This window comes from Mustelus asterias, chromosome 9 (genome assembly GCF_964213995.1).
Source record: "Mustelus asterias chromosome 9, sMusAst1.hap1.1, whole genome shotgun sequence".
Lineage (NCBI taxonomy): Eukaryota > Metazoa > Chordata > Chondrichthyes > Carcharhiniformes > Triakidae > Mustelus > Mustelus asterias.
Genome location: NC_135809.1, coordinates 114,026,058 through 114,051,307, shown reverse-complemented (window position 1 = coordinate 114,051,307; position 25,250 = coordinate 114,026,058). Strand labels below are relative to the sequence as shown.

Genomic DNA, 25,250 nt, shown 5'->3' with positions numbered 1-25,250 from the left:
ATCAAGAAATAAGATCTGATCTGACTAGTTTACACTTGCCTGGATTTTTCTGTTATTGTAACTGTAACATTTCTATATAAATGTGTAAGCTATATCTAAGGGCCAGGGATCGGCCATTTATGATTTATTTTCACTGAGGGTTCTGAATCTTTGGAATTCTCGGGGGTCTATGGAGCCTTCTCCTACTTATGTTCAATGTTTCGTTCTTGTGTTTTTAATGGGATTTGTACATGTGCATCTTGTATTTATATCAATGCATTTTGCAGCAAAATTGCCCTTTTTTATCCATGGGATGTGGGTGTCGCTGGCTTGACCAGCATTTATTGCCCATCCCCAATTGCCCTTGAACTGAGTGTCTTGCTAGGCTATTTCAGAGGCCATTTAGGAGTCAAACACTTGGTGCGGATCTAACTGTAGGCTGGACCTGGGAAGGACGGCAGAATTCCTTCCCTAAATGACATTAGTGAACCAAATGGGATTTTACAACAGTCGACAGTCATTGTTGGACTTTGAATTCCCAATTTTGTTTTTTTTTATTGAATTCAAATTTCACCATCTGCCACGGTTGGATTCGAACCTGGGTCCCCAGATTATAGCCCTCGGCCTCTGGGTTAATAGTCCAGTGACAAGACCACTGTGCCACAGCCGCCCCTTCACTAACAGCATATTCAGGGATATAGGAACCAGAAGTGGTCATTCAGCCCCGTGAAGCTGCTGTGCCCTTCAGTTAGATCATGGCTGATCTCTACCTCAACTGGAATTCCCCATTTTGACTCTGTGTCCCTGGATACCCATCAGTCAAACAAAATCTACCATTTCCAATTGACCTCGAGCGCCATCAACTTTTTGGGTGAGAGAATTCCAGATTTCCACTAGCCTTTGTAGGGACGTAGTGCTTGGGGGCAGGAGTAGGCCATTGGAAGCCCCCTGAACAATTTTAAGGTTATTTCCGCTTGTTTTGAATTTCCACTTTAATCTGCTGGCCTCACCAGCGGCTGCTATGGTGGCTCAAAGAGTCATTTTAGGAGAAACTGTCTTCTGGCTTTTCTCCAGCCTGATACTAGTCCCAAGCAGGGAGGAGGACAATACCATTAAGATTCTGAATGGAGCGATAAATGTGAGGCGCATCTCTTAACACTGCTGTGATCTCCACGTGTTGGAGGCAAAGTGGGGCAGGCTTAAGGCAGGGCACCTGGCAAATGGTTCATTATACAACAAAAAGATTCCATCCAACTCCCCAAATATGCTGCATTTAAGAAAGCCCACCAACGCCTCTACTTTCTCGGGTGACTAAGGAAATTTGGCATGTCCGTGACAACTCTCACCAACTTCTACAGATGCGCCATAGAAAGCATTCTTTCTGGTTATATCACAGCTTGGTGTGGCTCCTGCTCTGTCCAAGAAACTACAAAGGGGTCATGAATGAAGCCCAGTCCATCACTCAAACAAGCCTCCCATCCACTGACACTGTCTATACTTCCCGCTGCCTCGGAAAAGCAGCCAGCATAATCAAGGGCCGAGGTCATACTCTCTCCCACCTTCTTCGGGAAAAGATCTGAGATCTTGTACTAACCAAAAACAGCTTCTTCCCAGCTGCCATCAGACTTTTGGATGGACCTACCTCGCATTAAGTTGATCTTTCTCTACACCCTAGCTATGACTGTAACACTACATTCTGCACTCTCTCCTTCCCTATGTACGGTATGCTTTGTCTGTATAGTGCGTAAAAAAAAATACTTTTCACAGTATACTAATACGTGACAGTAAATCAAATCAAAAATAATCGAATTGAACAATGAAATACAGAAGCAATCTCCAGAATCTATTTAAATATGCAAACACTGCAGAATTCTGGCATGCACTTGATGGGCTGAATGGCCTCCTTCTATGCCTTAATGGCTCCATGACTAAACCACACACTAAACAAATCTATTTAAAATGGACTGGGATCGTAGTACTAAGATAAAAAAACAAATTAGTGCGGATGCTGGAATCTGAAACTTAAAACAGAAAATGCTGGAAAATCTCAGCAGATCTGACAGCATTCGTAGAGCGAAAATAGAGCCAATGTTTCGAGTCGGGATGACTCTTTGTCAGAGCTTGTAGTTTCTACAGTAATATGTTTCCAATGCAAAGAAGGAGGAGGCACTGCTGGTTCTTGGAAATGAGGTGGGCCAAGTAGATCATGTGTCAATAGGAGAACATTTAGGCTACAGTGAACATTTCATCATATGTTTTCAGCTGACTCTTGGAAAGGACAAAAAACACTCCAGAGTGAGATAAATTAACAGGAGCAAAGCCGTCTTGAATGAGGTAAGACAGGATCTGGGCTAAATAATTAGACTCTTGGGAGGAAAAATGGTAGCTGATCAAAGTCGTCAGCACTGCTGCCTCACAGCACCAGGGACCCGGGTTCAATTCCAGCCTTGGGTGCTGTCTGTGTGGAGTTTGCATGTTTGGGGTGGGGGGTGATCTCAGTCTATAATACGATCTCAGTCTATTTTAAATAGATTTGTTTAGTGTGTGGTTTAGTCATGGTACCATTAAGGCATAGAAGGAGGCCATTCAGCCCATCGAGCGCATGCCAAAATTCTGTAGTGTTTGCATATTTAAATAGATTTGGACACTGGATGGGTTTAAACTTAACAGAAGAGGTGGTATTGGATAGGGTTCTTTGTATTTAAAGTTCATAAGGCACCGGATGAGATACATCCAAGGACACTGAGGGAAGTGAGAGTGGAAATTGCAGAGGCACTGATCATAATTTTTATTCTCCCATAGACTCAGGGGTGGTCCCAAAGGACTAGAGAATGGCAAATGTTACAAAAAGATGGTATAAAGATAAGCTCAATAACTGCGGGCCAGTTAGTTTGACTTTGGTGGTGGGGAAACTTATAGAAACAATAATTCGGGACAAAATTGTATGGAGAAAGATGGGATGAGTAAGAAAGCCAGCATGGATTCCTAAAGGAAAAAAACATTTTAAATTAATTTGCTGGAGTTTTTTGAAGAGACAACAGAGAGGGTTGAGAGCAGTGCTGTGGCCTGCATGGACTTTCAAACGAGGTTTGATACGATGCCGCACTACAGACTGGTGAGTTCATGGATATGGGGCTGAGTGACAGGAAGCAGAGTAATGGCTAATGGGTGTTTCTTGTGCTGGAGTTCCCTAGGGATCAGTATTGGGACCTTTTCTTTTCCTGGTATTTGTTATTGGCCTTGGCCTTGATGTACAGGGCACAATTTCAAAGATTGTGGATGATACAAAACTCAGAAGTATTGTAAACTGTGAAGAGGGTAGTGCAGAACAGGGACGTAGACAAGTTGGTGCAATGGGTTGACAGATGGAGAATGAAATTCAATGCGGAGAAATGTGAAGTGATTCATTTTGATCGGAAAAATGAAAGGTGGCACCCTACCTCACAGTGCCAGGGACCCGGGTTCATTTCCGGCCTTGGGTCACTGTCTGTGTGGAGTTTGCATGTTTTCCCCGTGTCTGCGTGGGTTTCCTCCGGGTGCTCCGGTTTCCTCCCACATTCCAAAGCTGTGCAGGTTGGGTTGATTGGCCATGCTAAATTGCCCCTTAGTGTTGGGGGATTATCACGGTAAATACATAGGGATAGGGCCTGGGTGGGATTGTTGTTGGTGCAGACTCGATGGACCAAAAGGCCTCTTTCTGCACTGTCAGGATTCTATGACTCTAAAAACAAGGGGAGCCAATATAAAATAACGGGTACAACTCTAAAGGGGGTGCAAGAGCAGAGAGACCTGGGGGGCGGGGGGGGGGTAATGCATATATATAAATCAAAATGGTCGGACAGATTGAGAGAGCAGTTAATAAAACACATTGGGAAGGACTTTATGGCCTTGCTTGGGCGAGATTGAAAATTCCCACCCAAGGTTAATGGAGATTTCCGTTGTCAGACTCTTGCCCGTGCAGATTCCGTGGCGGGCAAGGTGGTAGAGTTCCAGCCATCATATTTTGGGGGGATTTATTAATTGAGGCAGGGTGCACAAGAGCAAGGAGGTTGTGCTAAACTTATACAAGATGCTTCTTTGGCCTCAGCTAGAGTATTGCATAAAGTTCTGGATGTCGCATTTTCGAAAGGATGTGAAGTCTTTAGAGGGAGTGCCGATAAGATTAAAGAAAATGGCTCAAGGGATGAGGAACTTAACAGTTAAGAAGATAGAATGGAGAAGTTGCAACTGTTTTTCTTGGAGAAAAAAGAATGAATGGCGATTTGAAAGATGTATTCAAATTCATGAGGGGTCTGGACAGAGTAGATGGGGAGAAATCGTTCCCACTTGGAAAGGGCTGGCAATGAGAGGGCATAGATTTAAAGTGGTTTGTAAAAGATGCAAAAATGATGTGAGGAGAAATGCTTTGACGTAGAGAGTGGTTAGGGTTTGGAATGCATTGCCTAAGACTGTGGTGGAAGTGGGGCAGCACGGTAGCACAGAGGTTAGCACTGCTGCTTCACAGCTCCAGAGACCTGGGTTCGATTCCCAGCTTGGGTCACTGTCTCTGTGGAGTTTGCACATTCTCCTCGTGTCTGCGTGGGTTTCCTCCGGGTGCTCCGGTTTCCTCCCACAGTCCAAAGATGTGCAGGTTAGGTTGATTGGCCAGGATAAAAATTGCCCCTTCAAGTCCTGAGATGAGTAGGTTAGAGGGATTAGTGGGTAAATATGTGGGGGTAGGGGTAGGGCCTGGGTGGGATTGTGTTCGGTGCAGACTCGATGGGCCGAATAGCCTCCTTCTGCACTGTAGGGTTTCTATGAAAAAGTAGGTTCAAAAAGGACTTGTACTGTTATCTAAAAAGGAAGAACTTACAGGGTTACCGGGAGAAGGCGGGGGAATGGCACGAGATGAACTCCTCATTCAGAGAGCCGGTGCAGACGTGATGGGCCAAATGGCCGCCTCCTGCACCAAAACAATTCTGTGAAAATGAGTCTCTACGACTATCGTAAACCGAACCCAGACCGAGCTGCAAAAGAGTCTAGCCATTCTCCAACAAAATGGAAGTGTGTGGAGGATTGCTACATAATAATGTGCATTCAATCAATCCTAATCACTAGCAGCAGTGTGATCTTGGGGCATGATTGACTGCATTTGCCCAATCATCTCCGTTCTGCCTGGGACTTGTGGTGTCATTTCTGGCAGCCAGAGATGCGTGCAAGCATTGACTTACAGCATCTGCAAGGGTTGTTCTTTTAGTTCCGAGGGAAATGATAGGATGTTGCATGTTTGTGGCCATAAGATGATGTTGTGCGGTGCAGGGGGTTCCCAGTAGGACAAGGAAAGACAGACAGCTCTAGGGAAAGGTAAAGTCTCCATGATCCCTTTGAGGGGGAGAGCTGACTGGTGGTGATTTAACCTGAGGATCACCACACCTCAGGCGAGGGGCAAGGTTGAGAAGACGAGGCCTTCATGAATAACCTCAGCTGGTACGGAGCCTGTGCTGTTGGCGTCATTTGGCGTCATGAACTAGCGTTCAGTTAACTGAGCTAAGCTGACTTCCCACACAGCTCTGCTCTGTGCAAAGATCGATATGTGCTCTTCAAAAGTTGATGCATGTGGTTTTTATTTTACTTCCTGATGCATATAAGGATCTAGTAAAGACCTAGACCATCAATGCAGTGCTGTAATGTTTCTTTTTGGAAGTACCAATTGTGCTGTTTAGATCAACTGCTGTGAGCTAGATCAATTGCCAGGTTTTCTTTTTAAAATTTGAGGCTGAGATTACAGACTAATTTGAAGAGGATGAGTTAATGACAGTATTTACACTGAATCGATTAATTTCATTTCTATCATGGGTCATCAGTTTCATACCTTGTATTTCGATATTGCGAATGGTAATAGCAAGATCTTCACTACTGGCACAGCTGATTAACACTGCATTTCTGAGCCGTACAGACCAGAAAGATCTGGTTTATACCTCTGTCCATACGGTGGCACATTAGTTAGCACTGCTGCCACACAGCGCAAGCGACCCAGGTTCAATTCTGGCCTTGGATCACTGTGTGGAGTTTGCACATTCTCCCCGTGTCTGCGTGGGTGTTCTCTGGGTGCTCTGGTTTCCTCCCACACACAAAGCTGTGCGGGTTAGGTTGATTGGCCATGCTAAACTGACTCTAGTGCCAAGGGGATTAGGGTAAACCTGTGTTTACAGGGATAGGGCCTGGGTGGGATTGTGGTCAGTACAGACTTGATGGGCTGAATGGCCTCCTTCTGTACTGTAGGGATTCTATGATATGGTTTTTGCAATCATATCCCCTTCTGTAATTACCACCAAAAATAAATAAGTCTATTATCCAATCTGAGAATACAATCTCATTACAAGCGCCGTAAAGATCGAAACAAGCCCGTTGAAATTACTGCTGCTGGAATTAAGACCTGCTCACTCATCCATCAGCCCTTTCCTTGCCAAACCACATTGGCTGCCCGTTTCCCAGTACTTCAAATATTTTTTTTTAATGTGTTTAAAGCCCTGCATTCCTTTCCCTTTCCCCTCCCTGTAACCTCCTCCAGCCCTGCAATACTCTGTAATCTCTCCACTTTGCCAATTCCGGCCTTTTAGCCCATTCTGTACTTGTTTTACTCCACAATTGACAGCCGTGTCTTAGCCAAAGGTAAGATCTTACCGGCCCTTCACGCCACGCTCTTGCCGTGGCGAGGTCGGGGAATTTGACGCCCAGCCAAATCTCCGTTCACTGCAGCAGGATGGGAAAATCCCACTGGCATAAATGGCTGTAATATTCCGGCCCTAAACACTGGAATTTCCTCTTTAATCCTCGTTACCCTTTCTGTTTTCCCTTCAGGATCTTAAAATCTACATCTTTGACCAAACGTTTGGTCAATCCTTCCAATATCATTGATATAAATGTATATTTGTTAAGTACCTTGGAACATATTTGTACTTGACGAGCACATGTAAATGCAAGTCGTCGTTGTTGTTGTTCAGTCTTTAATATGAAAGCAAAAAAAAAGGAGAATTTTGCATTTAAATGGGTTTGTGATCGTTTAGGGACAAATGTTGGTCAAGGACATCAGGGGGAACTCTCCTGCTGCTCTTCAGATGATGTCATGGGATCTCTTACCTCCCCGGGGACGGACACGTGGGGCCTTGGTTTAACATCTCATCCATACAATGTTGCCAAAGTATTCCCCATTTCTTTTGAGTTTCCGAGTTTTATGCTGCTTCACATGATACTGTTCAAGCACTCGAATCCCTAAGTGATTTACTGATGTATTCTCCATTTGAAGCCAATCCTTCTAATCTGGTTGGATTCTGTTCAAACCGAGGGCTCAGTGGTTGTAACTGGAGAATCTCAAACATCGTAGCGCTATTTCGATCCCGTCTAAACAGCTGTGAGTCGTCGTCTTTCCTTCCAGAGGATGCATTCATACGGTCTCTCGGAAACGTGACTTTTCAGATGCACCATTTATTTTTGCATAGATTCATACAGCACAGGAGGAGGCCTTTTGCCCTATTGTGCCTGTGATGCCCCTTTCGGAAGAGCTATCCAATTAGTCCCACTGTCCCCTGCTCTCTCCTTCACAATCCTGCCAACATTTCTCCTTCAGTTTTTTATCTTATCCCTTTTTTGAAAGTTACTATTGAATGTACTCCCTCTACTCTTTCAGAAATCGTGCGCAAAAAAAAATCATCATCATTCTCATCTTCCCCTTTAGTTCTTTTGCCAAGCACCTCAAACCTGTATTCTTTGGTTGCCAGCCCTTCTTTCGCTAGCAACCGTTTCTCCTTATTTACTCTCTCTCTTTATGATTTTGAACATCTCCACCAAATCTTTGCTTTGCCTTTGCTGCACCCAGTAAGAAGCAACGCAGTTTTCTGACGACCTGTAATTTCTTGTCCCAACTCCAATCTCTCGTTGCGTTGTAACCCAAAGGCCCAGCGTGGATCCCATTGGACGTCCATAGCTTGGATTTGTGGTCATTGTGGGTGAAATGCAGTATGCTGACGCCAGACAAAGCCAGCAGATGTTATCCATTAGTATTCTATATTAAGCTCAAGTTTATTTAACTTTAGCATCTGGAGAGCTTCTTCCAGCCCTCCTCACTCACCCTTGGACGCACTCCAAGGAAGGGTTTTACGCTTCATCAGTAATGACGTTTACGTAGTCTCTTTAACATTTGAAGGATGTTTAAGTGCGTCTTGGTAATGCTCCTCTCATATTTCCACTCCAACATTTCTAACTTTGGGTAGGATTTTCTGGACCCCACCTGCTTACCGCAGGAATTCTTACCGGCACGGTAGCACAGTGGTTAGCACTGCTGCTTCACAGCTCCAGGGTCCCGGGTTCGATTCCCGGCTCGGGTCACTGTCTGTGTGGAGTTTGCACATTCTCCTTGTGTCTGCGTGGGTTTCCTCCGGGTGCTCCGGTTTCCTCCCACAGTCCAAAGATGTGCGGGTTAGGTTGATTGGCCAGGTTAAAAATTGCCCCTTAGAGTCCTGAGATGCATAGGTTAGAGGGATTAGCGGGTAAATATGTGGGGGTAGGGCCTGGGTGGGATTGTGGTCGGTGCAGACTCGATGGGCCGAATGGCCTCCTTCTGCACTGTAGGGTTTCTATGATTCTATGATGAATTGTCAAGGGCGGGTTGTGGGACTAGAAAATCCCACCTGCAAGGAATATCAGGACAAAATAAGTAAAAACAAAACCTGTTCAGAGGTAGGTTTTGAGGAAGGACTTGGTACAGAGTTGGAAATACATAAGGAGGAACTTCTGGAGCTTAAGAATTTAGACAGCTGATGGCATGGCTGCGAAGGAATTGTCAGCCTAGATATTGTGCTCTGATCTCCAGAATGGATCTTGAACCCACACGACCTTCAGACTCTTGAGGCGAGAGTGGTACTCAGTGAATTTGAGGCAGACATTACTTAGCTCACATGTGTTTTATTGTTACCCTCCTTCTGTGGCACAGACTGTCATACAAGGTGCAATTAATGTTTCTGCTCTTGAGTGTTTTGCAATTGATGTATTTGATCCTATCAGGCTAATAGGTTCTTTACCATTATCACTTATGTTTATGGTTATTTATTAGTATCACAAGTAAGCTAACATTAACGCTGCAATTAAGTTACTGTGAAAATCTGCTAGTCACCACACTCCGCCGCCTGTTCGTGTACACTGAGGAAGAATTTAGCATGGCCAATGCACCCTAACCAGCTTTCGGACTGTGGGAGGAAACCGGAGCACCCGGAGGAAACCCAGGCAGACACGGGGAAAGTGTGCAGACTCCACACAGACAGTGACCTAAACCAGGAATCGAATCCAGGTCCCTGACGCTGTGAGGCAGCATTGCTAGCCACTGTGCTGCCCCAACTTGCCAAATAATAAGTGCCAGATGCTGGAAACATGGAGATAAACTAATTTGAACTGTGCCTTATTGCAAATACAGTTTGAATCCTGCTTCATGCGTATGTTTCAACGCCTTTCACATCTTCACACTAATTCATACAAATTTCTCCCCCTGACTTTGGCCATCCTCCTCCCTCTTTCATCATTCTATCCCGCCAACCGTTTTTGGAGAAGAATTTATCCAGCTGTCCTATACTCGAGAGGATTGAGCACAAAATCCAAGGTGAAACCTGAATACAGTATTAAATGAGTGCTGCACTGTCAGAGATAGTCTTTTGGATGAGATGTTAAACTGAGCTTTCATCTCTCCTCTCGGGTAGACATAAAATCCCAAGAGACTCTTTGTAGAAGAGCAGAGGAGTTATTGTTTCTGTTCCTGCACCTAGTGCTGGGCAAGACAGGCTTTCATCTGATTCTATCGCTAGTTTTACCTAGAACAGGTCACCAGTCTGTCGCCAGGGGCTTATAGCTTGAGGGGGGCCACTCTGCATCAAGCATAGCTGACTAGGAGTTTCTTCTGCTCTTACCGAATGTCATTTGGTATGTGCTGGTGGGATTTTACAGGTTGGCACTCTACCTGTTGGCCACATTATGAATGCACTTGGCCATCAAGTCCTGGGCTGGAACTTGAACCCAGAGCTTCTGGCTCAGAGGCAGGGGTGCTACCCACTGCACCACAAGACCTCCTTAATATCCCATCCAATAATTGTCCCCCAATCAACACCATTTAAGCAGATGGGATCTTGCTGATTGGATCCTATAAATTGTCTGTTGCATTTCCTGCATAACAATTGTGACTCTCAAGAGTATATCATCTCAACCTTGCCCCTTGCCTGAGGTGTGATGACCCTCAGGCTAAAACACCGCCAGTCAGCTCTTCCCCTCAAAGGGGAGAGCAGCCAATGGTCATCTGGGACTATGACGACTTTACCTTTATATAAATGTTGCGAAACACATTCTTTTTACCTGCAGATAGGCCAGCCATTATATCACTAACTTTCACATTTGACTCCACTCAAAGGCCTCCTTTCTATCCCTTCACTAGCTGACACATGCGCCTGATGAAGGAGCAGCACTCCGAAAGCTCATGATTCCAAATAAACCTGTTGGACTTTAATCTGGTGTTGTGAGACTTCTTACTGTGCCCACCCCAGTCCAACGCCGGCATCTTCACTACCTGGTTAGACGTGTGTGTCTCCTTTACATTTGGAAAGCCAGCTAAAGCTGGTGTTTTCCACTCTTATGGTTAAGAACACAAGACAGCAGCTCGCGTGTGTGTGTGGTTGTGACCCTCGTTGTACACCCTTGTCGTGATTATTGGAAATTGTACCGTTAAAGAGAAGTTTAGGGTGGCAAATACTGTACAGACAACCTGTATCCCAGATCAGTAAAGAAAGATTTGCATTTATATAGTATCTTTCATGACCACAGGATGTCTCAAAGTGCTTTACAACCAATTAAGAAAAGAGCGCTCACCATTGCAACAGCTAATTTGCAGCAACCTCTGACAAACAGCAATGTGATAATGACCAGATGATCTATTTCTGTGATGCTGATTGAGGGATAAATATTGACCAAGACACAGGGGATGAATTAACATCCCTATTTTTCTTCAAACTCGTGTCACAGGATATTTTTGTCTAGCTGTGATAGAGGAGCTTCTGTGTAGTGTCTCCATCAGTGCAGCACTCCTTCAGTACTGGGGGGGAGGGGCAGGGGGAATCAGTCTGATTTTTGTGTTCGAGTCCTAGAGGATGATTTGAACCAACAACCTCCTGAAACAGTTGCGCCAATGCCGCCACCAACTGAGCCACAGCTGTCTTGATAACTGGGGCTTGGGAAAGTAAGGATTCTGGGAACTGTGGGAGCTGGACCTACCCACCGAACCTCTCCAAAGAAAGACCCTGTTGATCATAGAATCCCTACAGTGCCGAAGAAGGCCCTTCGGCCCATCGAGTCTGCACCAACTCTCTGACAGAATATTTCACCCACCCCCTGCCCTATCCCAGTAACCCCATGCATTTACCTCGCTAATCCCCCTAATTTGCCACCCCTGGACACTAAAGGGCAATTTGGCTTCGCCAAAGGCTCAAAGGTTATGTGGAGAAAGCAGGATTAGGCTATTGAGTTGGACGATCAGCCATGATCGTGATGAATGGCGGAGCAGGCTAGAAGGGCCGAATGGCCTCCTCCTGCTCTTATCTTCTATGTTTGTATGTTTCTATGTTTCAATTCACCTAACCAGCACATCTCTGGATAATAAAGAGAACGTTGCTTTTTCTCTCCTGATTCCGCTAGTTATCATCTATCATCCTAAAGTAGTCTGTAGCTGAAATGAATTTAATTCACTTTTACACTGAAGGATTTAATGGCTGACTCAGAGCAAATGTTATATTCCAGGCAAAGATGGTCAAAGGTTCATTATGACATTGTAAAAATGCAGCTCACTGCTGTGGGAACAAGGTTTTCAGTAATCGCCCTACATCCTGTTGTTCCTATAATAAAAGCAAAACGCTGTGGAAACTGGACTTCTGAAATGAGAACAGAAAATGCTGGATGACCATTTAGACTCAAAACATTAACTGTTTCTCTGCGCAGTTGCTGCCAATCCTGCTGAGTTTAACCAATATTTTCTGTTTTTAGTCCTGTTACTCCTACTCTGCCTCATTTTTTTTTGTTTGGGTGGGGGGTTGTTTATGAATCAATTGTATATAATCCACCTTGCAATCAGATTATAAGTGGTGAGTGTATGTGCACTGATGGCACGGTGGCACAGTGGTTAGCACTGCCACCTCAGCGCCAGGGACCCAGGTTCAATTCTGGCCTCGAATGACTGTCTGTGTGGAGTTTGCACGTTCTCCCCATGTCTGCGTGGGTTTCCTCCGGGTGCTCCGGTTTCCTCCCACACTCCAAAGATGTGCAGGAGAGGTCGATTGGCCATGGTAAATTGCCCCTATGTGTCCAAAGAGTGTAGGTTAGGGGGATTAGTGGGGTAGTTGTGGGGATAGGTCAGAGGTGGACCTAGTTAAGCTGCTACATCAGAGAGTTGGTGCAGACTCGATGGCTGAATGGCCTCCTTCTGCACTGTATGGATTCTGTGATGGTTACCGGTGTCCCAACCCTACTCCCCTTCCATAGCATGGTGTGCTATAATCCGATGAGGAGAGGGGGAGTCTGTACAGCTCCTGTATGTGACAGGGCTGATATAAATTGAGAGGATACAGATTTATGACAATTGGCAAAAGAAGCAGGTAGAAATTAGAGTTTTTAAATGCTGTCTGCTGTATTCTGGAGTGTGGGTGTGAGACAGAGATTGTATGCTATCTTTCAACAGGGAGTTGGGTAAGTACTGGAAAAGGAAATGCAGGGCTTTGAGGAAAGAGTCGGGAGAGGGTGCTTTCACAGGGCTAAATAGCCACCTTGTCTGCTGTAAGAGAGCTTTGTCCCTACGATGCGTTTTGCATAACATTCTAAATTCTCCACAAGCATGACTCAGACAGAGGGGAGGAGATTAGTGAGCATTTTTGTACGCGGCAGTGACAGTGGTTAGCACTGCTGTCTCACAGCAAGAAGTTTAACAACACCAGGTTAAAGTCCAACAGGTTTATTTGGTAGCAAAAGCCACAAGCTTTCGGAGCCTTAAGCTCCTTCTTCAGGTGAATGGGAATTCCCACTCACCTGAAGAAGGAGTTTAAGGCTCCGAAAGCTTGTGGCTTTTGCTACCAAATAAACCTGTTGGACTTTAACCTGGTGTTGTTAAACTTCTTACTGTGTTTACCCCAGTCCAGCGCCAGCATCTCCACATCATGATTACCATCGTCTCACAGCGCCAGGGACCTGTGTTTGATTCCCAGCTCGGGTCACTGTCTGTGTAGAGTTTGCAAGTTCTCCCTGTGTCTGCATAGGTTTCCTCCCACAGTCCAAAGATGTACTGGTTAGGTGCATTGGCCATGCTAAATTCTCCCTCAGTGTACCCGAACAGGCGCCAGAGTGTGGCGACCAGAGGATTTTCACAGTAACTCCATTGCTGTGTTAATGTAAGCCGACCTGTGACTAATAAACTTTAACTTATTTGTAGCAGTTTGTCAGCAGTGGCATTGCTGATTCGTTACAGTTTTGGGGAAAGGTACTGAAGGTTTCTGATGAGCTGCACCTCCTCTTCATGGAGCAGGACTTTCAAAATCAATGGGAACTGAGGATTTTCCATGCTGTGCTCACCTCAGTTATCCAGTCAGAGAGTTGGACCAAATGTCTAAATCTACAATGAAAGGAAGAACTTGCATTTTTCTGGCACCTCAGGATGTCCCAAAGTGCTTTCCAGTCAGCGAAGTACATTTACAGTGGGTCACTATTGCAGTGTAGAAAATGTGACAACCAATTTGCACGCAGCAAGATCCGACAAAAAACAATGTGAAAATGATCAGATAATCTATTTGTTGGTTGAGAGACAAATATTGGTCAGGACACAAGGAACTCTCTGCTCATCTTCGAAATAGTATGATCTTTTAATGTCCACCAGAGGAGACAAATATCAGTGCAGCACTCCCTCAGTACTGTACTGGGAATGTCAGACTGACAGTGCAGCACTCCCTCAGTACTGTACTGGGGATGTCAGACTGACAGTGCAGCACTCCCTCAGTACTGTACTGGGAATGTCAGACTGACGGTGCAGCACTCCCTCAGTACTGTACTGGGAATGTCAGACTGACAGTGCAGCACTCCCTCAGTACTGTACTGGGGATGTCAGACTGACAGTGCAGCACTCCCTCAGTACTGTACTGGGGATGTCAGACTGACAGTGCAACACTCCCTCAGTACTGTACTGGGGATGTCAGACTGACAGTGCAACACTCCCTCAGTACTGTACTGGGGATGTCAGACTGACAATGCAGCACTCCCTCAGTACTGTACTGGGAAAGTCAGACTGAGAGCAGCACTCCCTCAGCACTGTACTGGGAATGTCAGACCAACAGTGCGGCACTCCCTCAGCACTGTACTGGGAATGTCAGACAGTGCAGCACTCCCTCAGTACTGTACTGAGAATGTCAGACTGAGAGCGCAGCACTCCCTCAGCACTGTACTGGGAATGTCAGACCAACAGTGCGGCATTCCCTCAGTACTGTACTGGGAATGTCAGACCGACAGTGCGGCACTCCCTCAGTACTGCACTGGAAATGTCCGACTGACAGTGCAGCACACCCTCAGTACTGTACTGGGAATGTCAGACTGACAGTGCAGCGCTCCCTCAGTACTGTACTGGGAATGTCAGACTGACAATGCAGCACTCCCTCAGCACTGTACTGGGAATGTCAGACCAACAGTGCGGCACTCCCTCAGTACTGTACTGGGAATGTCAGACTGACAGTGCAGCACTCCCTCAGTACTGTACTGGGAATGTCAGACCAACAGTGCGGCACTCCCTCAGTACTGTACTGGGAATGTCCGACTGACAGTGCAGCACTCCCTCAGTACTGTACTGGGAGTGTCAGACTGACAGTGCAGCGCTCCCTCAGTACTGTACTGGGAATGTCCGACTGACAGTGCGGCACTCCCTCAGTACTGTACTGGGAATGTCAGACTAACAGTGCAGCACTCCCTCAGTACTGTACTGGGAATGTCAGACTGACAGTGCAGCACTCCCTCAGTACTGTACTGGGAATGTCAGACTGACAGTGCAGCTCTCCCTCAGTACTGTACTGGGAATGTCAGACTGACAATGCAGCACTCCCTCAGTACTGTACTGGGAATGTCAGACTGACGGTGCAGCACTCCCTCAGTACTCGGGATCAGGTCTCTGGAGTTGAACTCACAACCTTGTGACTCAGAGGCAAGAGTGCTACCCACCAAGCCATGGCTGACCTCCTGATATGTCGGTTAAAAACAACACATGAAAAGGTTAAAATGCTTCAAGTCAGATGGTTGAGATTTAAGAGTCTACTGAGGTCACCACCACTGAAGAATTTCACATGACCTTCCGAAGGAAATACAGTAATTAGGACGCTTAATAAGCAGAGTATAAGAAGAGAATTGTTTTGCAGTTCAGGAAAGGAATTTAAGCTGATAAATTTCAAGTTGTTTGTATAATTCCGTTCTCCCCTTCCCCAACCCAGTAGGTTTGAAATATTTAACATCCGCAGTGTTATGCTTTTATTTTGACCCGAAACCTTTTTTGGATTTGAGGGAAGGGATCTAAAGAGCTGTCCCTAATGTTATTGTACCATTGGTAAAAATAAATCATAAAAATACACAGGTTACAACATGGAAACAGGCCATTTGGCCCAACCTGTCTGTGTCAGCTTTTAATAGTTCATAGTTTGATGCACATTAATCTTCACCATTCTCAGTGCAATTCTCAGTATTGAGTTCAATGCTGGAAAATACCACCAACAAGCTTAAATAAGGCTTCACATCAGCTCTTGACTTGTGTATTCTATAACTCTGGTGATAAAATCTAGAATTTCAATAGGCGTTTTTAGGAAGACATATTTCTATAACACTGGGACGGCACAATGGTTAGCACTGCTGCCACACAGAGCCAGGTATCTGGGTTTGATTCCTGGCTTGCGTCACTGTCTGTGCGGAGTCTGCACGTTTTCCTCGTATCTGCTTGGGTTTCCACCGGGTGCTCAGGTTTCCCCCCACAGTCTGAGCTGGTTAGGTACGTTGGCCGCGCTAAATTCTCTCTCCGTAGAGGGAGGTACTGGCGACTGGGGGATTTTCACAGTAACTTCATAGCAGTTTTAATGTAAGCCTACTTGTGACACTAGCAAACGTCAAACACTGTTCATGCCTGAGGATGTGAAGTGCTTTGTGGCCTATGAAAGTTTGGTTACTAGTGTAATGGAGGAAATGCAGGAGCCAGTTCTCACAGAGCTTTGCTCTTCAAGAAAGTGGCCGTAGGACCTTTTTATGTCTACCTGTGTTGTCTGGATTTAATTTCTGATCCAAAAGGGGCAACACCTTCCTACTGCACTGCGGTAGCAGCCTAAATTTTTGTGCTCAAGTTCAGAACTCCCAGCTTCCTAATTCAGAGGCAGGAGAGCTCCCCACCGAGCTGCGACTGACACCTAGGCCAGGATTTTACTGGCTCACCCCACCCATCATTGGGCGGAGCGCGAGCACAGTAAAATCGCCCGAGAGTCGAGAAATCAGAATCACGCCCGATTTCTCGGCTCTCGGGATTTTAGGAGAGCTGAATTTCCGGCGAGGTCGGCCTCTCACGGACCCCTCTCGGGCTGCCTCTGTGCATCGCCTCCCTGCTTCTCACTCTGTCAGAAGTCTCTCAACACCAGGTTAAAGTCCAACAGGTTTATTTGGTAGCAAAATCCACTAGCTTTCGGAGCGCTGCTCCTTCGTCAGGTGAGTGGGAGTTCTGTTCACAAACAGGGCATATAAAGACACAAACTCAATTTACAAAATAATGGTCGGAATGAGAGTCTTTACAATTAATCAAGCCTTAAAGGTACAGACAATGTGAATGGAGAGAGCGTTAAGCACAGGTTAAAGAGATGTATATTGTCTCCAGACAGGACAGTTAGTGAGATTTTGCAAGCCCAGGCAAGTCGTGGGGGTTACAGATAGTGTGACGTGAACCCAAGATCCCAGTTGAGGCCGTCCTCATGTGTGTGGAACTTGGCTATCGGTCTCTGCTCAGCGACTGCGTTGTGTGTGAGGTTAGGAGGGTGCTAGAAGACTCTCCACTTTCCTGGATGAGTGCAGCTCCAACAACACTCAAGAAACTTGACACCATCCAGGATACAGCAAGCCGCTTGTTCAACACTCCATTCACTATCTTAAGTATTCGGTAAGAAGTCTCACAACACCAGGTTAAAGTCCAACAGGTTTATTTGGTAGCACGAGTTTTCGGAGCGCTGCTCCTTCGGAGCTCGTGCTACCAAAAAAACCTGTTGGACTTTAGCCTGGTGTTGTGAGACTTCTTACTGTGCTCACCCCAGTCCAACGCCGGCATCTCCACACCATTAAGTATTCGCGCCCTCCCACTGTTGGCGCACCATGTCAGCAGTGTGCATCATCCACAAGATACACTGCAGCAACTCACCAAAACTCCTTTGCACCTTCCAAACCTGCAACCTCAAACCACCAAGAAGAACGAGGAGAGCCAATGCAAGGGAACACCATCACCTGTAAATTTCTTCCTGAGACTCTGGCCATCCTAACTTGGAATATATCAGCTGATCCTTCATTATGGCTGGGTCAAAATGCTGGAATTCCTTTCCCTACTGCCCTTTGGATATACCTACATCAGATGGACTGCAGCAGTTCAAAAAGGCGGCTCACCACTATCATCTCAGGGGTATTTAGGGGGTAGATATAAATGCTGGCCTTGCCAATAACTCTCCCATTCGATGAATGATTTTTTTTGATGTTTCTGAACATATTTGCAACGTCATACTGTAATTAGCAATGGGGGGAGAGGGAGAAATTTTCTCTCTTTTTTTAGTAGACATTCCTCCTTTTCTTCCTTAATGCTTTAATTTTCCCCAAGTGCTCTTTTGCATCTTGGTGGTACCTCCAGCACCAAAAATAAAACCACGTACAATTCACAATCAGTTGTCTTTGTGCGTTCAGGAGGATTAGACGAACAAATGTCAGTGGAACACGGGACAAAGGCTTAATGTCCAATTAGTGCTTTAAAGAAAGACCCAGTCTCAAGCTCTGTGTCTTATCTGATACAGAAAGGGCCTTTCAGCAAGAACAACAAGGCAGTGAGCTTTATCTTCTGCTCTGCACCCTGCTCTAGCCATCAACTCCCCATACTGCTGGTACACAAATGGCTGAGGGGACTTAGAATCATAGAATCCCTACAGTGCAGAAGGAGGCCATTTGGCCCATCGAGTCTGCACCAACAACAATCCCACCCAGGCCCTATCCCCATAACCCCACATATTTACCCTGCTAATCCCTCTAACCTACACATCCCAGGACACTAAGGAACAATTTAGCATGGCCAATGCACCTAACCTGCACATCTTTGGACTGTGGGAGAAAACCAGAGCCCCTGGAGGAAACCCACGCAGACACGGGGTTGCTCTGACCAAAACAGCAAGAAACTACAAAAAGTCGTGAATGTAGCCCAATCCATCACACAAACCAGCCTCCCATCCATTGACTCTGTCTACACTTCCCGCTGCCTCGGAAAAACAGCCAGCATAATTAAGGATCCCACGTCCCCCGGACATTCTCTCTTCCGTCAGGAAAAAGAAACAAAAGTCTGAGGTGATGTAGCAAACAACTCGAGAACAGCTTCTTCCCTGCTGCTGTCAGACTTTTGAATGGACCTACCTTCAACTAAGTTGATCTTTCTCTACACCCTAGCTATGACTGTAACACTACATTCTCCAGTCACTCCTTTCCTTCTCTATGGATGGTATGCTCTGTATAGCGCGCAAGAAACTGTACTTTTCAGTGTATACGAATACAATAATAAATCAACATCAAAACGTGCAAACTCGACACAGTGACCCAAGCCAGGAATCGAACCCAGGTCCCTGGAGCTGTGAGACAGCAGTGCTAACCATTGTGCCATTGTGCCGCCCTTCGACTTGAGTGAACTTACTTAGTTTACCCACAAACTGGGGCAGAGCCCTCCATTGAGCACCAGTCATACGTGGCCTTTTGAGAGTAAATCCATTTCTGTCTTTGGGGGAGGGAGGTTTAATGTGGAAACGGAGAAGAATTTTGAGATTGAAAATGTAACTTCCTGCTGTTTCTAGGAGATGCTGAGCAGGACAGCACTGGAGAGCCAGAAACTGGATCTAATGGCTGAGATTTCAAGTCTGAAAATTAAGATGGCTGGATTAGAGAAGGACCACCGGGAATGTGATGAGTTGCAGAAAAGTGAGGTTAGCCATACTTTTGCTCTATGCTTCTGTTGCCCCCTAGACTCCACTGTTCCGCTCCTTCCTTGGTTGGACCCTCCCATCCTCCTCCCTGTGTAAACTTTGAACTCTTGCTGCACCGTATCCTCCCTCGCACCAAATCCCCTCTTGCCTCTCACCCTTGCACTCACCTACACCAACTCCTGGTCCGGCAGCCCTTGATTTGAAAATTCTGATCCCCGTTTTCAACTAACTCCATCACTTTGCCCCTCCGTATCTGTGTAATCTCCTCCAAACTTACAATCCTCAGAACTCGTGTTCTTCCAATTCTGGGCTCTTGTGTATTCGCCATTTCCTTTACTCCAGCGTTGGTGACCATGACTCCAGTTGCCTGAGCCTAATCTCTGGAATTCCCTCTCTCAAACTCTCCACCTTACCACCTCTCTCTATCTTTCCCCTCCTTTAAGATGCCCCTAAAACCATCTCTTTGACTAGTATGTTTTTTTTTGTCCTCTTGTCTTCTTTTTTGACTCACTGAAACACCTTAGGATGATTTGCTGTTTTAAATGCAAGTTGTTGATATTTAGATCCTTCTTGACTACATGAAAGCTACAGTAAAGGGATTGTGTCATCTGTGACCTACTCCAGAGAAGGTGTATTCTTGCAGTACATTTCATAGAATCCCTACAGTGCAGAAGGAGCCCTTTGAGCCTGCACCAACAACAATCCCACCCAGGCCCTACCCTGTATTGCTAATCCCCCATCACTGGGGCAATTTTGCATGGCCAATCAACTCAACCCAACCCGCACCTCTTTCAGACAGTGGGAGGATATCAGAGCACCCGGAGGAAACCCATGCAGGCACGGGGAAAACGTGCAAACGCCACACAATAGTGACCCGAGGCCAGAATTGAACCTGGGTCCCTGGAGCTGTGAGGCTGCAGCGCTAACCACTGTGCCACCGTGCCGCCCATGCTACCAGTGGAGATTCCCCAGGTGGGGAGGTTAGTGGGGAGAGAGGCAGCAATGATTCAGAGAAGAGGCCGCTTCCCAAGTTTTAGTTACCCGCCGTTCATGCTGTACTCTGAGGCAGATCATGCTTAGGAACTGTGTTCTGAAGTTTGCCCGCCAGTGAAGTCAAAACTGAGGGCCAAGATCTTGCAGGTGGCCCTCCTGACAATTTACGGAAAGGAAGAAACTGAAGCATTGAACCCATTTCCTTCTCTGCAACATTGTGGTTGGCACCTTGGCTAATGATGAAAATCAATCTCTTTTGTGTTGTTCTGCCTTTAGCTGCCCCTTTGAATGTGTTGAGTTTTTTAGGGTCTCGTGATACCCTAATGTTTTTTACAGACAATTCAGCACTTTTCAAATGTACTCACAGTTGTATCATAGAATCCCTACAGTGCAGAAGGAGGTCATTCGGCCCATTGAATCTGCACGGCCTCTGACTGTTATACTGACTGATACACTGACAGAGTGTCTTACCTATGCCCTATCCCTATAACTCCACACATTTACCGTCTAACCCACATACCTTGGGGCAAGTTGCCAATGCCAATCCACCTAGCCTGCATATCTTTGGACATCTTTAGGAAACACCGCTAGCACTCACAAAAGAATATTGTGGTCATGACCTGTTTTACTGTCGACTTCTCCATCTTTCTCTCCTCCTTCAAGATGCCTCTTAAAACCTCCTGGTTGCCTACCCAGTATCTCCTTGTATGGCTCAGTGTTATATTTTGTTTGATAGCGCTCTTTGTACAGTGTCTAGGAACATTTTACAACACCAAAGGCCCTGTTATTATAAATGTGAATCATTGTTGTCTCAAACCCCCTCTCCTTGGAGACCTTTCCGATCTTTGAATTGGTTGGATGTTGGAGTTGCACGAGGTGAGATGTTCCATCACGCTTCATGCTGTGCCTGTGGGTGTTTGGAAAGTTTCTGTAATGTGCACTCTAAGTCAGGTCTTAGTCCAAAGTGGAGCCCAATATTTCAGCTACGTGGAGAGACTAAAGAAGCTGGTATTGTGCTCAAAGCAGAGAAGGTTCAAATAAAATTTAAAAGACTTGTTCAAAATCATGGAGGGTTTTGGTAGAGTGAATAAGATGTTAGGAATGGGTTGACAGACCTTTCAATTAAGTCCTAATTTGATGTCAATTATTCAACAGAAGTCACTGATATATAAAGGGGCTACAGGTGGCACTTGGTGTTGGTGGAGAATTGTATGTGAAGTTGGATCAAAGAAGTAAAGGTATTTTTATGAAGAAGCAGAACTCCTGTCTCCTTTACTGAACGGCAACCAAGAGACTCAAACATTAGGTGAAACTGTTTCCATTGCAAGAGGGCACAAATTTCAAATAATTGGCCAAAAACCCCAGAGAGGCGATGAGATCTTTTTTACAGTGAGTTATGAAAGTGGCGGAAGCCAATTCAATAGTAACTTTCAGAGAAAAGGGGAGGAAAATTTGCCAGACTACAGGGAAAAAGCAGGAGAGGGTAGGACTAATGGAATAGCTATCAAATGGCATGATGGGCCGAATGGCCTCCTTCGGTGCTGTATCGTTTGCTGAAATCAGGTGACTGTGCTGTCAAGGTTTGGCAATGCTCTGTGCACTATCAGCAATTTTTGTTAAGGAATCGGCTTTTTAAATAAAGCCTTCCCACTCCGGAAAGGATGTTGCACAGATGCAAATGTTGTACCAGATGTAAATTTTGGATGGGTTTTCCCGTGCTCAAAAAAAACCACAAGTACGATGTGACAAAATTTAATTGCATTTGTTAGGTTCCGTAAATTGCACAGTGTTGGTGTCAAATTGGGATTATTCGATGAAACCAAGAGTGTTTCAAGAAACGCTCTACGATTTAAAAGGTGAAGAAGCACTATGTAGTGAGGCTGTCTCAAGCCCCGTGTGAGAGCCAATTGGACCGGTGTCCAATCTGTTATGCGGTACAGTCCACGTCTGTTGTACAATGCATTCTGCGTCTGTCGAGGTTTGGCGTGTGGATGTACTCCGAGGACTGTTGTCGGTCTCGCTGCACGGAGCCAGGGCTCATCTCGAAGGGGTTTCTGCTGTTTCGTTGCTGACAGCTCCTTGTCGCATAGTTTTGGTTTTTGGCCTGACAAAGCTAAAAATCAGTGGAGGGGGTCAACGCTTTGATAGGTTTAGCTAGCTTTATGTTTGTGTCACGTATCTATCTAAAATCAATAACTGAAACACATCTACTGAAAAACAAATGTTGCATCGAATGTTGTATCAGATATATAGGTTCAAATTTGCATGTAATGTCTGATAACCAGTTACCAGTCGTGCATTCACATGCTCTTGTGGGATTGTACTGTGCACAAAATGGCTCCTACCTTTGCTGAGAATCATTGGATGATGGAACACAGAAGGAACATTATCTGAAAGCAAAATATCTGTTTGCATGTGTGCACTTGGAACGTTCAGCTCGAAATCTTCTCCAATTAGACGTTGGCAACACCCGAGTCATTGTTATTGGTCCCCCCTCAAAATATGGCGCCTGAACTACTGACATAATCTCCCTCCCTGGCAACTTCCTGAGGGTGAAGCAGACTGTTCACAACCTTGACCTCGCAATGAGCTTCAGACCACATATACGCGCCATCACTAAAACCACGTATTTCCACTTCAATAATATTGCCCGATTCCACCATTGCCTCAGCTTGCCTGCTGCTAAAATCTGGAACCATGCCATTGTTACCTTTAGACTTGACTATTCCAACAAACTCCTGGCTGGGCTACCACACTGTACAGCCAGAATTTTACCAGCACACCCGCCCCGCGAGGCTCGCAGAATGGAATTCTCTGTTGGCCTCAGGCGGGATTTTACGAGCCTTGCCTGAGCAAGGTCGTAAAATACCGGCCTATGTCTCTAAATTCGAGGCCCTCCAAATCTCTGGCTGTACCCTAACTTGCACCAAGCCCCGTTTGCCCATTGACCTTATGCTCACTGACTTGCATTGTCTCCCAGTCCAAGGCCTCAAAGTTACAATTCTCCTCCTCGTTTTCAAATTCTTCTGTGCTCGCATTCCTCCATATCTCCAATACCTCTTCTGGCTCCACAGCCCTCCCTGCTCTCTGCACTCCAATTCTGGAGGTGGAATCCCCACCTTGGTGGTACTAAGGTTTGGAATTCCCTCCCTATCCCTTTCTACTTCTCCCCTCCTTTAAGATCTCCTCATCTCTTAAATTAGTTAGTTACCCATAGCTCCTCCTTTGACCTGTGAGACAATTTTTGTCTGACCCCGCTCCTGTGAAATGCTGGGGGCCTTTTTTGTGTTAAGGACTATATTTAAATGCAAGTTGTCATTTCATGATGCGCTTGCCTGACAAAAATAGATTGATACGAGCCCTGAAGTCAGCCTTGTCGCCCTTCTTGACATCGCTTCCAGGATTTGCGAATGTCTCCTCATGCTTCAGTGACTGGAACTCAACCCAGTGTTCAAGATGCTTCCTGATCAGGGCGCACCAAAGCTTCAGCAGGCTAGCCTCATGTGTGTGTCTCACACCGGCAATCACGGTGGCACAGTGGCTAGCACTGCTGCCTCACAGCACCAGGGACCTGGGTTCGATTCCTGGCTTGGGTCACTGTCTGTGCGGTGTTTGCGCGTTCTCCCCGTGTCTGCATGGGTTTCCTCTGGATGCTCCGGTTTCCTCCCACGGTCCAAAGATGTGTGGATTAGGTGGATTGGCCATGCTGAATTGATCCTTGGTGTCAGGGAGTCTAGCTGGGGTAAATGCATGGGATTATAGGGATAGGGCCTGGGTGGGATTGTGGTCAGCGCAGGCTCGATGGGCCAAATGGCCACCCTCTGCACTGTAGGGATTCTATGATTCTAGGCTCCACCTGAATTTCCATTGAATTTCTCCACAGCAGAAATTAAACGGTTGGGTTTGCACTTGTGAGATCACGGTTCGTGCAGAGTCGGCAGAACTAATCACGAAGGTCGAGAAATTTGAAGCATCCATTATTTGCATCCAAAAACCACTGGTGCTCATGTTTCCTGCGATTCTTTCCACTGATTGAGCTGGTCTGGTTCAGGCTCTGCCCCATGGGTTGAAATTGCGAGATTTTGCTGATTATCACTGATGAGAGAAGGCTCTCCAAATTGCCCTCACTCTCTCATGGGAAAGAGTGGTGGCAGTGTGTTACGGTTCACTCATAATCCGGGCTCCTGTGGCATCAGGCACTTTTACCTGCGGGTGTTGTAGCCCGGAGCTATGGCTAACGATGATGGAGCCTCCAATGTTCTTTCCATCAAATGGCTGACCAGGAATCTCCCCGGCTCTGACCGCCTGCCATTGGTGTGTGTTGAAAGGATTTGCAGGTCGATACTCATCCTGTTGGGCCACATCATGAATGCGCCTTCCTCGGCCATCAAGTCCTGGGATGGGACTCGAACCTGGAGCTTCTGGTCCAGAGACAGAGACCGTACCTATTACGCCACGAGATCTCCGCAGGCAAGCATAGCAGACTTAAATAAATTTTGACGTGACTAAACTTATAAATTTCCTTTGAAACCAACTACTAAATTATTCAATATTATTTATTTTAAAAGTTATTTTCAATGATTCTAAGTCAGGGTACTCACAGGTAGGACCTGGATACTCTTATTAGAAAGTACTTGTTTCTTTGCTGATGAACCTATTTTCAGCTGTATTAATAAACTGCACAACTTACTACACTTAAACACATCGAGATCGTTTTAATTGAAAGAAAAAAGACAGTTGTGCTGCCCATGTGTGTTGTTTCATTGTAAGACTTTACGCCAGTGTTGATGCAAATAAATCCTCGTGGAAGTTTAAATCTGTAACCCAACCCCATGTAATTTCAAACCACAAACGCAGTCTTAGAAGTTTCCCTCAACCGGTGCCTCCAATTTCCGTGCAAATTTTATTAAGAATGCATACATCATTTAGTCCTTGACTTTTAAAGCTTAGAGTGAGTTCAGAGAGTGGGGGGGGGGAGAGTGCTAGGTTTCAGAATCCCTTTAATTGGTT

At 45.8% G+C, this 25,250-nt stretch overlaps 1 protein-coding gene across 3 annotated transcripts in view; it reads left to right on the top strand.

The window, feature by feature from the left end:
* The window catches only part of ppfibp2b (PPFIA binding protein 2b), a 299,033-nt gene that overhangs the window by 191,459 nt on the left and 82,324 nt on the right, over window positions 1-25,250 (top strand). For 2 of the 3 annotated variants that reach the window (XM_078220899.1, XM_078220900.1), the window contains one exon: window positions 19,119-19,247. In XM_078220899.1, the coding sequence (XP_078077025.1) occupies window positions 19,119-19,247 (129 nt within the window). Of the gene's footprint in view, window positions 1-2,205; window positions 2,314-19,118; window positions 19,248-25,250 lie in introns of those variants that run through there. The other variant, XM_078220901.1, reaches the window with a different exon arrangement.